This window comes from Cavia porcellus, unplaced genomic scaffold, assembly GCF_034190915.1.
Source record: "Cavia porcellus strain 051 isolate PalLab524CR breed Dunkin Hartley unplaced genomic scaffold, mCavPor4.1 scaffold_11, whole genome shotgun sequence".
Lineage (NCBI taxonomy): Eukaryota > Metazoa > Chordata > Mammalia > Rodentia > Caviidae > Cavia > Cavia porcellus.
Genome location: NW_026947494.1, coordinates 42649049 through 42665166, shown reverse-complemented (window position 1 = coordinate 42665166; position 16118 = coordinate 42649049). Strand labels below are relative to the sequence as shown.

Genomic DNA, 16118 nt, shown 5'->3' with positions numbered 1-16118 from the left:
TTGGATTTGCTTGGTTTCTTCCTGGTGAGGTTCATGGTGTGTATTTTGGCTGGAATGCTACATTATGATGCATACTCAATATGGTGTACCTGCCCTTGCAGGAAGAGGGGAAGAAAAGGGGGAAACATGTCTGTGACTGGAGATGATAACTTTAGTACTTGGCTAAGGTCATGTCATCCTTGTTTTTTCATTCAGAAGTTACTGTTTTCTTGTAATTCATAGATTACTTGTCTGTTAATACTTGTTGCAGACACTTTAAATATTATATGTCTCCACTGTCCTATTTAGAATCACATTTTTCCTCTCTCTCGGCAGTGTTTTAGAGCACTTTGCTGCAAGGGACCACCACCTGCACGACCAGAGTACGATCTGGTATGCATAGGCCTCACAGGTTCTGGCAAGACAAGTCTGCTCTCAAAGCTGTGCAGTGAAAACCCTGAGAATGTTGTGTCAACCACAGGTGAGTACAGTGCTGTCTGTCCCTTCCTCCTCAGCCCCAACCTTTCTAATTTCTTGTGCTACTTATGTAACTGCTCCTCTCCTTTCTATTTGTAATTTAGGGTGTCAGTCAGTTTATTAATTTAAATTTTAAATATCCTGCTTTTTCAAAAAAGATTGGAGGGGGGCTTACCGGCATTAATTTGCTGTATCCCCTATCCCTCTTATTGAACATTCCAGTGCCACAGAATAAATCAAGAAGATATTAATACAGACTAATCCTGATGTCTGGAACTCTGTTTCTCTGGCATAATGGATTCATGTTAGACCCACTAAGTGCTCTCTTCCTGTGAAGTGTCATTGTAGCCTGCTTTTATTCACATACTCAATAAACAACATCATTGGAATAGTCTGAATTTTTTTCCTTCCTCATTTTTCACCTGGACAGTAAGAGCACATTCATCAGCTTTACCATTGCTGCTTGCTGGGGCAGCTTACTCATTCTGAGACAGTAGTTTCCAGTCAGGGGAGATTTTGTCCTCATACTCAGTGGAAAATATTTGGTAATGCCTGGAGACATTTTGGCTGTCACAATTAGGAAAGGGTGGTAGTGGCTTATAGTGGGTAGAAGCCTATAATGGTACTAAACATCTTACAGTACACACATCAACCCTCATAACAGTGAAGTGGCCCAAAATGTTGTCAGTGCCAAAGTTAATAAAGCCTGTCCTGGGTTTTTTGTCACTCCCTGTCTTAGTTACTTTATGGTCGTCGCTGAGACAAAATACCTGATGCCCAAATTGGGAAAGGAAAGGTTTATTTCTTACAGTTTTTGGAGGTTTCAGTCCACACTCAGTTGGCTCCAAGACAGGCGGGCATGCCTGGACCGTAGTTCATGGCTGCCGCCCACAGTGAGCTCGAACCAGCAAAGAGAAAGACACACGTTTTTTCCTGCCATTACATCACTTCCTGGCTCCACCCCTATGTGGGTGGAGCACTGACAACATCAATCCAAGCACTATACAATGAACCATCACAAATGAACAATGCAAACTCATGAGGCCTGGGGGACACAAACATAAACCATGACACTCCCCAAATGCTGCTTCTTTCTCTTCTGACAGTGACATAAGAAAGAAGAGTATAAATTTGATAATATTGGAAGAATAGTTGTGGGAAAAGAGGATTACAGTTGCTATGGGAGAACTGATAAGCAGGGGCAGACATTTTGTGGGAAAGTTGAAACAACTGTGTATCGAGCCAGATTTTTGAGCATCTACTGTGTGCTAGGTCCAATTTTAGACACTGGGGATAAGCACTGATCCCAGTACTCATTCTCCTGGCCACACAGACCTTCTGTTCATGTCTAGACATATACAAAAGTGAGAGCATGGTGGAAAGGCGGTATACACAATGAAGTTTTTTGCATCGGCTCTGAAGTTCCTTGGCAAGATAGCAAAGAGAGACAAAAGAGTAGGGTGGGTGGAGAGACTTATATGTCAGAGGGAAAGCTTGGTTGAGGTGAAGAGGTGTGAGAGTGAGTCCTCTTGGAAACCACATTTCTGCATAACTGCGTTGTGTGTTAGTAGAGTACCAGGAGAAAGGGCATAAGGAAGGACAATGGCTGAATCTTGGCAAACTGTTGATACTCTTTCCAGAAATCTGAGCTTTCTTTGTAGATAGTATAGAGATATAAAGGTATTTTAAGTAGAAACTGTGCTCAGGTGTTCATTTGAGAAGAGATAAGCTGGCTGCAATATGGAAGCTGTTTGAGACAGAGAATGAGCATAATGGTGCAACCGAGGTAATGAAAGGCCTTAGTGAAGTATACCATAATGTCTCTTTTTATTCAAAGTAGATATTCATTTCATCACACATAATACAGTTGATTCTTATAAACTGTTTAGAAGTTTGAGGTATTTATAATCTTCTACATGTACACCTATCCTTTCTGCATTAGAAGGAAAAACAAAACAGAACAAAACAATATAATAGAAAAACAAGAAATAAAAAAGACAAATAAATAACAGTAGCAAAGAGCCCAAAGCAATGACAATATAGGCCTTCAAAACAAGGTGGTAGGAACATAACTAAGATTGTTATTTTACATCGTGATCTTCAAAAGAGTTCCTCAGGTCACCAGACACAAACATGCAAAATTGTTCCAATCCTATGAATGTTAACTGTTTTGTTCCAAGAATAGAATTTGTAGTACAATCATCTTGCTATCCTATATACAAATTTAGATATTTTTTCTTTTCCCTTCCTTTTTTTCCCTGAGATACTATTTTCTTCTCTTTTGAGCAGATTCTTACCTTTTCACCGTATTTATTGAGGATTTTGTATCTTATGTACTCTTACCAGTCCTTACACTAGGGAGACTATACAGTATTTACACATGTGAGTTTAATGTATTTCACTTACGAGTATGGTTTCAAGTTGCATGCACTTACTTATAAATATCTTAATGTGATCATTCTTTATAGCTGAGTAGTATTCCATTGTATAAAAATACCACATCTTTTTTTATCCATTCCTCAGTTGAAGGACATTTAGGTAGTTTCCAAGATCTGGCTATTACAAATTGTGCTGCTATAAACATGGATGTTCATATATCACTGTGATATGATGTCTTCAATTCTTTTGGATCAAATCGGAGTTCCAATCCAAGATTTTGAGGAATCTCCAGACTGATCTCCACAGTGGTTACATCAGTCTTTACTCCTACCAACAGTGCAGAAAAGTTCTTTTTTCCCCTGCAATCTTTCTAGCATTTGTTGTTGGTAGTTTTCTTGATCCTCACCATTCTTTCTGGAGTGAGGTAGAATCTGAGTGTGGTTTTAATTTGCATTTCTCAAATGACCAGTGATGGTGAACATTTTTTCATGTATTTATTTGCCTTTTATATTTCTTTATCTGCGAACTGTGTGTTCATCTCAGATGCCCATTTTTGGATTGGTTCTTTGAATTTTGAGGGTCTGATTTTTTTTTAATTCTTTATATGTTCTAGACAAAAGTTCTTAGTCTGAGGACAGTTGAATAAAATTTTTTCAAAATCAAAATCATGGGTTTCCTTTTTACTCTGTTAGAGATTTCTTTCAACATGCAAAAACTTTTTAATAAGATGAGATCCCAGGGGCTGGGGATTTAGCTCAGTGGCATAAGCTCCTGCCTTGCAAGCAGGCAGTCGTGAGTTTGATCCCTGGTACCGATAAAAAACGAAAAAGACCAAAAAAAAAAAAAAAAAAAAAAAGATGAGATCCCAGTTATTGATTCTGGGAAGTATTTTCTGTGTGGTTTGATTTTTGTTGATAAATTCTCTACCCCTCTGTCTGCAAGATTTCTGCCTACTTTGTTTTCTAGTAGATTGTTTCTGCTTTAATATTTAGATCTTTGATCCATTTTGACTTTAGCTTAGTACATAGTGATAGGTATGAGTCTAGTTTTAGGAATATGGAAAGCCAGTTTTTTCAGCACCATTTATTAAAGAGACTATCCTTCTTCCAGTGAATATGTTTGGCCCCTTTATCAAAGATAACGTAGCTGTGTTTGTAGTTGCAGTTGTATCTTCTAATCTATTCCACTGATCTTCAGGTCTGTGTTTATTCCACTACCATGCTGACTTTATTACAGTAGGTTTGTAGTATAAAATCAAGTCAGGGAATGTGATGTCTCCTGCTTTGCCTTTGTTGCTCAGAATTGTCTATTCTAGGTCTTTTCTGGTTCCAGATGAATTTTAGGAATGATTTCTCTTCATCTGTGAGGTATGCCAGAGGTATTTTGATTGGGTTTGCATTAAATCTGTATAACAATTTTGGGAGAATGGCCATTTTCACAATATTTGTTCTTCCTATCCTTGAACAAAGGATGCCTTTCCATTTTCTGAGATCCAGTTCAATTTCTTTTTTTAGGTATTATAATTTTTCCTAAATAGATCTTCTACTTCTTTTGTTATATTGATTCCTAAGTATTTCATTTTTGGGGGATGCTATTGTGAAGGGTGTGGCTTCTCTTATTCCTCTCTTAGTGATTTTGCTGTTTGTGTATAGGAATGCTGTTGATTTTTGAGTATTGACTTTGTATCCAGCTACATTACTAAATTTACTTATTGTACATAGGAGTCTTTCAATGCAGTTTTGGGGGTCTTCTATGTACCACGTTATCTGCAAATAATGATAAGTTAACTTCTTCTTTTCCTATCCTTACTCCTTTTATTTCTCTCTCTTGTCTAATTGCTCTGGCTAGTATTTCCAGTACTATAATTGAATAGGATTGGTGATAATGGACATCCTTTCCTTGTTCGTGATTTTAGAATGAAGGCTTTCAGTTTTTGGCTGCTTAATATGATGCTGGCTATTGGTTTGTTATAGATGACTTTTATCATATTGAGGTAAAGACTATTTAGTCCAATTTTCTGTAAGGTTCTTACCAGGAATGAGTGTTGGACCTTATCAAAAGCTCTTTCTGCATCTATAGAAATGATCATGTGATATTATTTTTGGCTTTATGGATCTGGTGGATTACATTTATTGATTTGCTTTCACTTTACTATCCCTGCTTTCCTGGGATGAATCCCACTTGGTTGTGGTGTATAATCTTCTTGATGATTTTTTGCATTATTTGCCAGTATTTTATTGAGAATTTTTGCATCTATGTTCATTAGGGGGATTGGCCTATAGTTCTCTTTTTTTTGGTTGGGTCTTTCTCTGGTTTTGGTATTAGAATAATACTTGCTTCCAGAAATAAAGTAAGGAGAATTGCTTCCCTTTCAATTTCACTGAAGAATTTGAGGAGTGTCACTATTAAGTTTCTTTGAATTTTTGTAAAATTCTGCAGTGAATCCATCTGGACCTGGGCTTTTCTTTGTTGGTAAAGTTTTAATTACATTTTCAATTTCATTAATTGAAATTGGGTTATTAAGCAGTTTTACTTCTTGATCCAGCTTTGGTAATTCATATGTTTCTAGGAATGTATCCATTTCATCTGTGTTATCAAGCCTATGAGAGTAGAGATTTTTGAAATAGGTATTGATGATCTTCTGTATTTCCACACAGTCTCTAGTGATTTTGCCCTTTTCATTCCTTATTGATGAATTTGAGTTTTTTTCTTTCCTTTTAAAAATAAGGTTGGCTAGGGGCTTATCAATTTTTTATTTCTTTCAAAGAACCAACTTTTTATTCATTGATTCTTTGTATAGGTTTTTTAGTCTATTGCATTAATTTCCCCTCTGCTTTATAATTTCCTCCCTTCTTTTGGCTTTGGGCTTGACTTGCTTTTCTTTTTCTAGATGTTTGAGTTATAGCATCAGGTTGTTTATTTGTGTTTGTTCTGTTTTCCTGATGTGGGAATTCACCACAAAAAATTTTCCTTTGAGGACTGCTTTCATTGCATCCTGCAGGTTCCAGTAAGTTGTATTTATGTTTTCATTTGCTTGTAGATATTGTTCAATTTCTTTTTGAATTTCTTCTGTGACCCACTGATTGTGCAGGAGTGTATTATTCAATTTCCATGTGTGGAGATTTTGCAGCTTCTTTTGTAATTAATTTCTCGTTTCATGGTGCTATGATCCAATAACATATATGGGATAATTTCAATTGTTTTGCATTTACTTAACTTAAGCACTTTCTGTGGTTGATTTTAGAGAATGTCCCATGTCCTGCTGAGAGGAATGTATATTCTGATGTTCTTGGGTGGAACATTCTGTATAGGTCCAGCAAGTCCAGTTGTTCACAGGTGTGATTCAGTTCTGTTATTTCTCTGCTGATTTTCTGTCTAGTTGATCTGTCTCTTTGTGTCAATAGGGTGTTAATGTCTCCTGTTATAATTATGTTATTGCTTATTTGATTTTTCATATCTGTTAATATTTGTTTTGTATAGCTGGTGCTCCCAAATTTGGTGCATATATATTTAAGATTGTTATCTCTTCCTCTTGAAGTTTCCCCCTAACTAGTATGTAGTGACCTTTTTTATCTTTTAGGATCATTCTTGGTTTGAAGTTCACATTGTCTGCAAACAGAATAGCTACCCCTGCTTTTTTTTGTTGTTTTTGTTGTTCTTGTTACATGAAGTATTGTTTTCCATCTTTTGACTTTCAGTCTGGGAGTTTTCTTTTGGGTTAGATGGTTTTTTTGTATACAGCATATAGTTGGATGTTGTTTCTTGATCTATTCTGCCAGTTTGTTTCTTTTAATTGGTGAATTGAAGCCTTTTACATTTATGGTTATAAATGATTTATATTGGTTTATTTTTGAGATGTTATCTTTCTGCTGTTGGTTCTTTACCTTTCTCTTCTGTTTGTTTGCCTCACTTAGTGGTGTTTTTCTATGTCTATCTAGAATGTCTTCTAGAATTCTTTGCACAGTTGGTTTGATGGTCATGAAGCTATTTTTTGTTGTGGTAGTATCTTATTTTTCCATCCATTTTTAAAAAATTTTATTTAAAGAAAAAAAAAACAGTATAAGGGTACAAGTAATACAGAATCTCAAAAATTAAACAGAAATCGCTAGTTAATAGATTACATAGTGTCATCTTAGAAACAGTTGTTCAAGTTACAAAATTAAAGCATACAAAGAGGACATTCAGACAGTGAGACTGCAAACAGTTGTGTTCAATGATCCAACAAAAACAGTAATATGGTCATCTGTCTTACATAACTAAACATACTTGCAGTTATATCCTTTAGAGTACTTTTCCTCTCTTTTTTACAATACATCTCCAACCATTTTGAAAGACAGTTTTGTAGGGTACTCTAGTCTGGATTGGAAGTTGTTTTCCTTTAGGATCTGAAGAACATCACTGTATGCTTTTCTTGACTTCATTGTTTGTTTTGAGAAGTGTGCTATGATTCTGATAAGCTTTCCTATATAAGTGATCTGTCTCTTCTCTCTAACAGCTTTTAATATTCTATTCTTAAGTTGGATTTCTGAGATGTTGATTATTACATGTCTGGGTGAGTTTTATTTTGGCTATGGCTATTTGGAATTCTATATGCTTCACTTATCTGTATCTCAGTTTCCATTCTCATGTTTAGGAAATTTTCAGTTATTATTTCTGTAAATAGCCTCTTGATATCATTTGTGTTATCACCTTCTTTTTGATTTATACTTATCAATCGTATGCTGTTTTTCTTTACATCATCTTACAACTTGAATTGTTATTTCCTGATTCCTTGTTATTTTTAAAAGGTCTTTCCTTTCCTGTTCACTACCTGCAATCTTGTCTTTGAGGTCTGAAAGTCTGTCTTCACTTCATTGAGGCAGTTCTGCCAAATTTCAGTGGAATTTTTTACTTCCTCTATATCTCTTTGAATCTGTTTCATGCATTGTTTGTTTCTTGTATTATTCATTCGAGGTTTCCATCTCTTCTCATTGTTCTTCTGATTTCTTAAGTGTCTTCTTTAGATGTGTTCAGCATTTCTTTCATTACATTTATCATTTTTTCTTTACCTGGTAAATTATTTGTGATCTGAGTTCTTTTATAGCTTCCTGCAATTGTTTATTTCAGTTGCTATCATTTTAGGAGTTTCAGGTGTGTGACCTACATCTTCTTCTATGTCCATGTTTCCTAGTTTTCCTCAGGATGGCCTGGAGGTTTGAGATTATGTTTTGCTCTTGTGGTTTTCTCATTTCCCTATATTCCTTTAGGAAAGCTGAAGGCAAGGTTTCAGTTGTTTCTTGGGTGGAGAATATCTATCCCTACTGTAAGGAGTTTCCCCAGTTGAGTGGTGTCATTAAGACAGGCCTTACCAGGTGGCTCCCAGCCACTATGGGTCACTAGGCAGTGCCCAAACAGGCCCAGAGAGATCTTCCTGTGAGTTCTCCAGTTCTGAGGGACACTGGGCAAGCCCTACCAGTCTCCATACCATGCGCCAAGGCTTCCCCATGGGGTGAAAATTGCTGCTTGTACTTTTGGCTCTCAAGGTAGAGTGCAGGAAGCTCCAAGCCACTTGGGGGTCGCTGTGCAGGGCCCAAATAGACCCTGAGGTATCTTCCAGTTGGTCTTCTTATGATGGGGGATGCTGGGCAGTGCCCTATCAGTCTCTGAGCATGTGCCGAGGCTTCCCTGTGGGATGCAGAGTGCTGCATGCACTTTCAGCTCAGGAGGCGGAGTGCAGGTAGCTCTGGGCTATTTGAGGGTTGATGGGTGCAGCTCAAATAGGTCTAAAGAGACCTTCTGGTGGGTCCTCAGTGATAGGGGATACTGGGCCAGGCCCTATCAGACTCCGTGATCTGCCAAGGCTTCCCCGTGGGATGAAAATTGCTGTAGGCCCTTCCCGCCTGTGAGGTGGAGCACAGGTGGCTCCGGGCCTCTTTTGAGTGATATGCTGCAAAACTATAAAAAGTTCATTAGCTCAATAATCCTTGTCAGGCTAAATAATTTACAAAATATGTGTAAGAGTGACAAAAAAAGTATGCTTTTCTTTAGTTTTATCAAAGTTATCCTTTAGTACTATTACTAGAACAGTTTTCAATTATAATATAAGAAGTTATCTGTAAATAATTATATAATGTATTTATAAATTGTAATTTAATGTTTTTATTTAATTTTTAAGTGATGTTTTTCTTTTAATGAAACCAACCATAACATTGAGCACTTTTCAGTTTTTTTGTTGAATAGATATTAAATTGGCTGTTTGGATATCAAGCTGTTGTGAGTTGCAGTTATCCAGAACTTGGCACAGTGTCTTCTTAGACATCTTTTTGGAAGTCTCTCTGTCACCATGAGGTTTATACTATGTTCAGAAGATGTTTCCTAATGATAAGACAGTTCACATTTAATATTTATGCCAGGGCCTGTGCTGTGACAGAATATGATATGTGCTATACTTGATGGAATAAATATGAAAATTAAAAAATGATCATTGCTAACCTGGTTGTTAAAGAAGGATGCTTAGTGAATGTTACTTTTGAATAGGGCCTCGTGATGGTGTGGTGTTCTAGTAGTAAAAAATGATGTGGGGAAAGAATAAAAAACTGTAGATGTTTCAGAGAAAAGTTGGTGGTTAAGGCATAGAATGCAGAGATGTAGAGTGTTGGAAGATGGAAAAGCTAGAGACTAGGGAAACTATTGAGAGAGACTTGTAATATGGAGAGGTGATTCAGTAATTGTGCCCTGTAATTGTGCGCATGTAGAATTAAGAGACACTTAAATTGATACTGTAAGAGTGACACACACATTAGGTGATAGGAAAGGAAAGAATGATTACCTCTGAAATTTCTACCTGAATGTTTGGAGGAATTGTAAAAAGAGATAGAGAAAACTTGTGAGGGAGTTTTAAGGTAAAAAATGAGATTAGTTTTGTACCATGCTAAGTTAGAGATGTCAGTAGACATTCAAGAGTGATCCAAGTGTACAGAACCAAAAAAAAGCTGATTAAAGATTTTGGAACAACAGATAGAGATTTGAGAGACAACTCAATTATGGATATGAATGACATTATCATAATATAATGGTTAGAGAGAGGGATGAAAACGTCAACTACGTTTCGTTCATCCTTTTCATATTTACTGAATGCCTACTGTGTGACTGCCACTGATTTTGGCACTGATAATGCATCAGTTTAAAAAAAAGAAAAAAAATCACAGATATTTTTGAGAGATCAGAATCTGCTTTTGATAAAGAATCTATTAATCATATGGGCAAGAAATAAAAAGAACCAGAGTCAAATAATACAAATGTAAGTCTGAGAAATGACCTGTGAGTGGAAATCACATGATCATTAACGATCAAGGGTAGAACAGGTTCAGTAGATGTTTGGGATGATATCCAATCTGAGAAACGAGGAAATAGTGATTAAGAGATTGAGCTGTAGATTATCAATTTTTATCACTTGGCTATTTAACTAAGATAGCACATAAACTATACTTTCTAGAAGACAGACCAAAGACAGAGAGGAAAGGAAAAGAATGTGGCAGTGGGAAGGAAAGAGAGAGACAGAGAGAGGGAAAGGAAAAGAGGAGAGCAAGAAAGACAGTGCTAAGGTGGTATGGGGGTTGCACATGTTAAGGGAGTTTATTCTCATAAGGAAAAGTTTCATGAGCCTCTTTGTAGACAGAGATGTAGAGTGATTGTCTGGGAAAGGCGAAATGCCCAAGAAACAAGAGTAAATGCAAGAATGCGCAAGGGTTTCTGATTCTGGTCAAAATAGACTAATTGTAACTAGTTTGTCCTCCAACTTGAAAGAACCAAAATAAATTTTAAAAAATTGAAAATGTGTAAAACACTAGTTTTCAAAAAGTAAATGTCAAGCATCAAAGGTCTGTCATTCATGATAAATGAGAAACAAATGCTGGAGCTTACTGCCTTTAGTTTTCATGGCCATGGCACGATTACAGAATAGGCTGAGGTAGAGGTCAGGGAACTTCCTGCACTGGGAGATGGAGCTGAGAAACAAGGCTATCAAAGTGGCCAGAGTTCACAGAACATACCTCGAGAGAAAAGTATTGCACAGATGAAAAAAAGAAAAAAACCAATGATCTTCAGGAGGTCTTCTTAAGTATCTTACAATATAGACATGTGAAGAAATGACCCCAAGACCAGGGGAAGAAAACACCTGAAAGGACTGGGGAAATAGTACCTGATCTTCACGCAAGCCTAAGAACCAACCGAATGAACTGGAAAAAAAAATCATAATCCATGAGGAATCAGAGTACTTACCAACGTCTTGGCTAAAGAATCTGCCTAAGCTGAGTACATCTTTGGACACACGTAAGGTATTAGTTTAGCAAGTTCTAAAGGCTATGATGATGGTTTCCTGGTAGCGTTAATGTATCACCTATATAAAATTTACAGAAAAAAATAATCCCTAGCCCTCAACAAGGTAAAATGCACAATGATTGATGTTCAATCAAAGATTGGTAGGCATGTGAAGAAGCAGAAAACATAACTCATAATTAGGAAGAAAGCTCTTAAAAGCATAATCATTTATTTGAAGATGACCCAAAACTGGCACATATATTAAAGAGCATTAAAACTGTTACAACTACATTTCCTTTACGTATAAAGATGAGATATGGAAGATACATTTTAAAAATACCCACTTAAAACTTATACTGATAAATAAATATCTGAGATACAATGTGTATCAGGAGTAATTGCACATTAGGCAGCATAGAAGAAAAGATTGAATGAATTTAAAGGCATAGCATTAGAGAGTCTATGTAAGAGAGAGGGAGGAAGAGAATGCAAACAGCATTGGGAAGCTGTCTGAACAACTTTTAAGTGATCCTAATCTAGGGCAACTTTTGTGAAGAGGGTGGGGAAAAGACAGAAAAATATTTGAAGAAATAATATCTGAAACATTGTCAAACTTAATGAAAATTGTACAACTATGAATCCAAGAAACTAACCCTACTCCAAACTTAAGAGATGTTAACAAAACTCTGTCTAGTTATGTCATAATTGTTTGAAACTGATAAAAAAAAATCATGGTTAATTTTATGTGTAACTGGTGCCCATATTTGTGGTCAAGCATTATTCTGAATGTTTATATAATTTAACTATTACATTAATAGTTAAATTCCTAGACTTTGAGTAAAGCAGACTGCCCTCTATAGTGTGATTTGACCTTATCTAATTGAAGATCTGAACAGTTCAAAACACTAACTTCCTTTGAATAAGAAATAATTCTACAGTAGATGGCCATTGGACTTTGAAGTTTGCATAGACTCAGGTCTCTAGCATACTGGTCTGTTTTTGCAGATTTTGGGTTTGCCAGCCTTGCATAATTACATGAGCCAAATTCCTGAAGTCAGTCAGTCTGACTGTCTCTGTTTTTATGTGTGTATGTGTATTTTTTTATATACATTTACAGATACATACATCCTTTTTGCTTTATTTCTTTTGGGAATCATAATACAAAGAAAAACTGAAAAAGCAAATAAAAGATGTTACAATGAAAAGAAAGTAAGGATAACATCAGATTTCTTGCTAAAAACAGTACAATCGAGAAGACAGTAAAACAGCATCTTTACTAAAAGGGAAAAATGAAACTATATTGGGAGAGTGTTTAAAAAGAAATGGAAAAGTGCATATATTTTTTCAGAAATACAAAAGCTGAGTGAATTTATTGTTAACAGATCAGCATTGTAAGAAATAGTAAAGGAAGTCCTTCAAGCAGAAGAAAAATTGGACCAGATGTAAATAGGATTTCTATAAAGGGAATGAAGAGTATCAACAATGGAATGCACATGGGTAATTGTGTAAGATTTAGGGTTTTTTTCTTTGTTTTGATACTGCCAATCAAACTGAGCTTTGTACTTGCCAGGAAGGTAAAAATCATTTGAAGAAAACTGTTTAAACAAAAAATTGTACATAAGAAAAAATACATAAAGCTCATAAAGGACAAAGGGAACCACACCATTACAAGTTTTGGAGTAGAGTGCTACTGGGGATTGAATCCAGGATCTTTGCATTGAGCTACATCTGCAACCTTCTTTTCTTATCTTTCCTTCCTTTTTTTTTTTTTTTGCTTTGTTTTGTTTTGTTTTCTTTTTCTTTCTTTCTTTCAACAGGTTCTCACGGTTTATCAGGCTGAGTTTAAATTTGCAATCCTTGTGCCTCAGCCTCCTAGAGTATTGAGATTGATAAGCATGTGCTACTTGCCCAGTCATAAGATTCTTATGCTCTGTGTAAAGTGTTGTAACACTTTAAAGTAAATTGGTTGAATTTAAATTGTACTATAAACTGTATAGTACTATAAACTGTACTATAAACTGTAAAGTAGCCACTAACAAAAGTGGTATCTCAAATAAGATAACATAAAAATGTCAAAAATATTTAGTTCAAAGAAGGCAGAAAAAGATGGAAGGGGAAACAATAATAGATGAAACAAATGGGAAATAAGTAGCAAAATGATACGCTTAAAACTAACCATTAATAATCTAGTTAAATGTAAGTGGTTTACATCCCACAGTAAAGAAACACACTTCCTACAAATAGATTGGAAAGTAAGATTTTACTAAATGCTGACTTTGACCAAAAAATACAGTAAATGCTTAGCTTTAAAAAAAAATCACAGTAAGACACTTGCCATTGATTTCTTTCAGAATACTCCCTCTCACTTCAAGTACACTTATCTCATGAACAGACTCAAAACTTTTTCCTTTTGTGCTCATTTTGACCTGAGGAACAGCCAGATTTCCCAACATAATGATTTTGAGTCTGCTTTTCTGTTGTATGGCACACAGCAGAAGCATTCACTATAGGTTTTTGTTTTGTTTTTGTCCCAGGGATTGAACTCATACTTGCCAGGCAGGTCCTATGCCACTGACCTATATCCCTATCTCTGTACTTTTGATCATACCTTGCAAAGACACTCATGAAATGACTTTAGAACTATTTAAATTAATGGCAATTAATATACTATAATAAAATGTTTTAAAATATTATTGCCTCTTGTAGACATGAATAAGTTAAAAGGATGGGAAAAGGCACTTCATGCTAGAAGTCAAAAGGAAGGTGGAGTGGCTATTGTTGGGCAACGTAGACTTTAGAACCAAAGATAATATGGAGGATAAAGAAGTTAATTTTATAATGAAGAAGGGATCATCTTGTTTAAGAGGCCCAAACAGTTCTGTTCAAAAATAAAGCTTCAAAGTGCATTAAGCAAAAACAAAACAAAACACTGCAAAGTGGTGCAGACAAATCCAGAGTTTTAGTTGGAGATCTTACATCAACTGCTAGAAAATGTAGCAAAAATTAGTGTGCTACAACTTGGCCACAGCTTGATCTGATTAATATTTATAGTACACTTACCAGCAGCAAAAGGCATTGTTCTCAAGTGCACATGGACTGCTTAACAATTTAAATGATTAACTACTACATAAAACAAGTCTCAGTAGATATAGACAGACTCAGATTCTACTATGTTTTCGGAATGCAACAAGATCTTTGGATTAGAATTAAATCAACAAGATCTTTGGAAAAATCTCTATTTGGAAACTAACATCTGAATAACACAGACCAAAGAAAGAATCTAAAGAAATACAGTAACACATTTTACACCAGATGACACACAGCATATCAGAATTTAAGGTATACCCTTAAAGTAGGATTTTGAAAGAGGTGATCACCTGTGGTTAGAAACTAAGAGCCTCAAATTAATGATCCTTGTTTCTACTTAAGAAACAGAAAGGGAAATGTGTTAAACTCAAAATGAGAAGAACAAAATTGACTAAAGTGGAAATCAATGAAGTATTAAAAGAAATCCAATAAAATAAAGCAAAACAAAAACACTTGTTCTTCAGATTATATAATGCATGAGGTAATGTACAGATACTCTGAAGAAGAGACATTAAGAAATTCAGTGCTAATTCTGTAGCATTATGATATAAAATCTAGCAATATTATTTTTCACTGTTCAGAGTGATATTAGTGTAGTCTCTTATGTTCAGTTTCAGCATATGTAAAGATAAGGACAGCTACTATGAAGAAAATGAGAGACATTATGGTAGTCATTACTGACTCCCCCAAAGTCAGGTATTAAAGACCTGAAAAGCCTTTATTATCCTGTAATGATTTGATTAGTTCTATAATGTTCAGTATATGTTCAGTGTGTGTGAAGATGGGGAAACTATTTGGAAGAAAGCTAGAGACAATAAGATAGACAGGGAAGATCTCCTACGGACTTGCTTTGAAATTTGTGTTTCTTTAAATTGTTTCCTTATGAACTATTTTGTTCTGTTTTGTTATGTTTAATCTTACCCTCTTTAAGATAAAAAACAAGTGTGTAGGACTGATAATCATATTACTAAGTTTTTGTTGAATCATTGAGCAGAACTGTTTGCAGTGTCATTATTTGAATGTCACTTTGTATGCTTTAATTTTGTAACTTGAACAACTATTTCTAAGATGACAATATGTAACTTATCAAGTAGTGATTTCTTACTGTTTATTTTTCTGAAATTCTGTATTATTTTTACCCTTTCTTTCTGTTTTTTTTTTTTTTTCTCTTTAAATAATAAAAAAAAATAAAGTATCCTTCAGGTGAAGATTTGGTTTCTTGTATAGATCTGCCTGTATGGTGAAAAATGCCAAGAAAAATATTCTAGCAACTGAGCTTTGCTGTGTGTATGGTAAAAATTAACTTTCTGATACTATTCCAGGCTTTATATGTTTATATTGTCTGAAATCTGTCCTTACAAAAGGTTTTTCAGGTCTGCAAAATAGAGGCAGATCCTAGGTTCCGAGCTCTGAATTAAGAATTCTTTTAAATGTTTATTTTTTTTGGCAAATATTTGCAGCACATGACTGCATTTCTTGTGGTGAGTTAGTGCATGTTCATAACACATCTTCTTTCCTTCTCCTTATTCTTTACTATCTCCCCTTTTTCCATCTGTTGGTTTTCTTCTACTTATGTGAGAATTTAAAGGTCAAATGGTTATATATATGTATATATATATCTTTATTTATTGTAGTATTTGACCATTGTTTAAATAGGAAGAAATTGGATTTCTTACTGAAAAGATGGAGAAGTCTATATGTTCTTAAATTCCAGTTGTTATACCAGGATAAATATCTAAAAAAGCAATAGATTAATATTAAATGTTAAAGGCTTATTTAAAAAAAACATGTTCTTTGAGGTCAGCAAAATCAATAAAGCTCTAAACATTGATTAGAAAAAATTAAAGAAGATACCGATTGCCAATATACAAAATAAGAGAGATGATATCAGTACAGAT

The 16118-nt window shown here is 35.1% G+C and overlaps 1 protein-coding gene across 4 annotated transcripts in view; it reads left to right on the top strand.

Annotated features, from left to right (window-relative positions):
- Arl15 (ADP ribosylation factor like GTPase 15) overlaps positions 1–16118 on the top strand; it is a 431626-nt gene that overhangs the window by 131223 nt on the left and 284285 nt on the right. For all 4 annotated transcript variants that reach the window (XM_063258140.1, XM_063258139.1, XM_013152886.3 and 1 more), the window contains one exon: positions 316–460. In XM_063258140.1, the coding sequence (XP_063114210.1) occupies positions 316–460 (145 nt within the window). The remainder of the gene's footprint in view (positions 1–315; positions 461–16118) is intronic.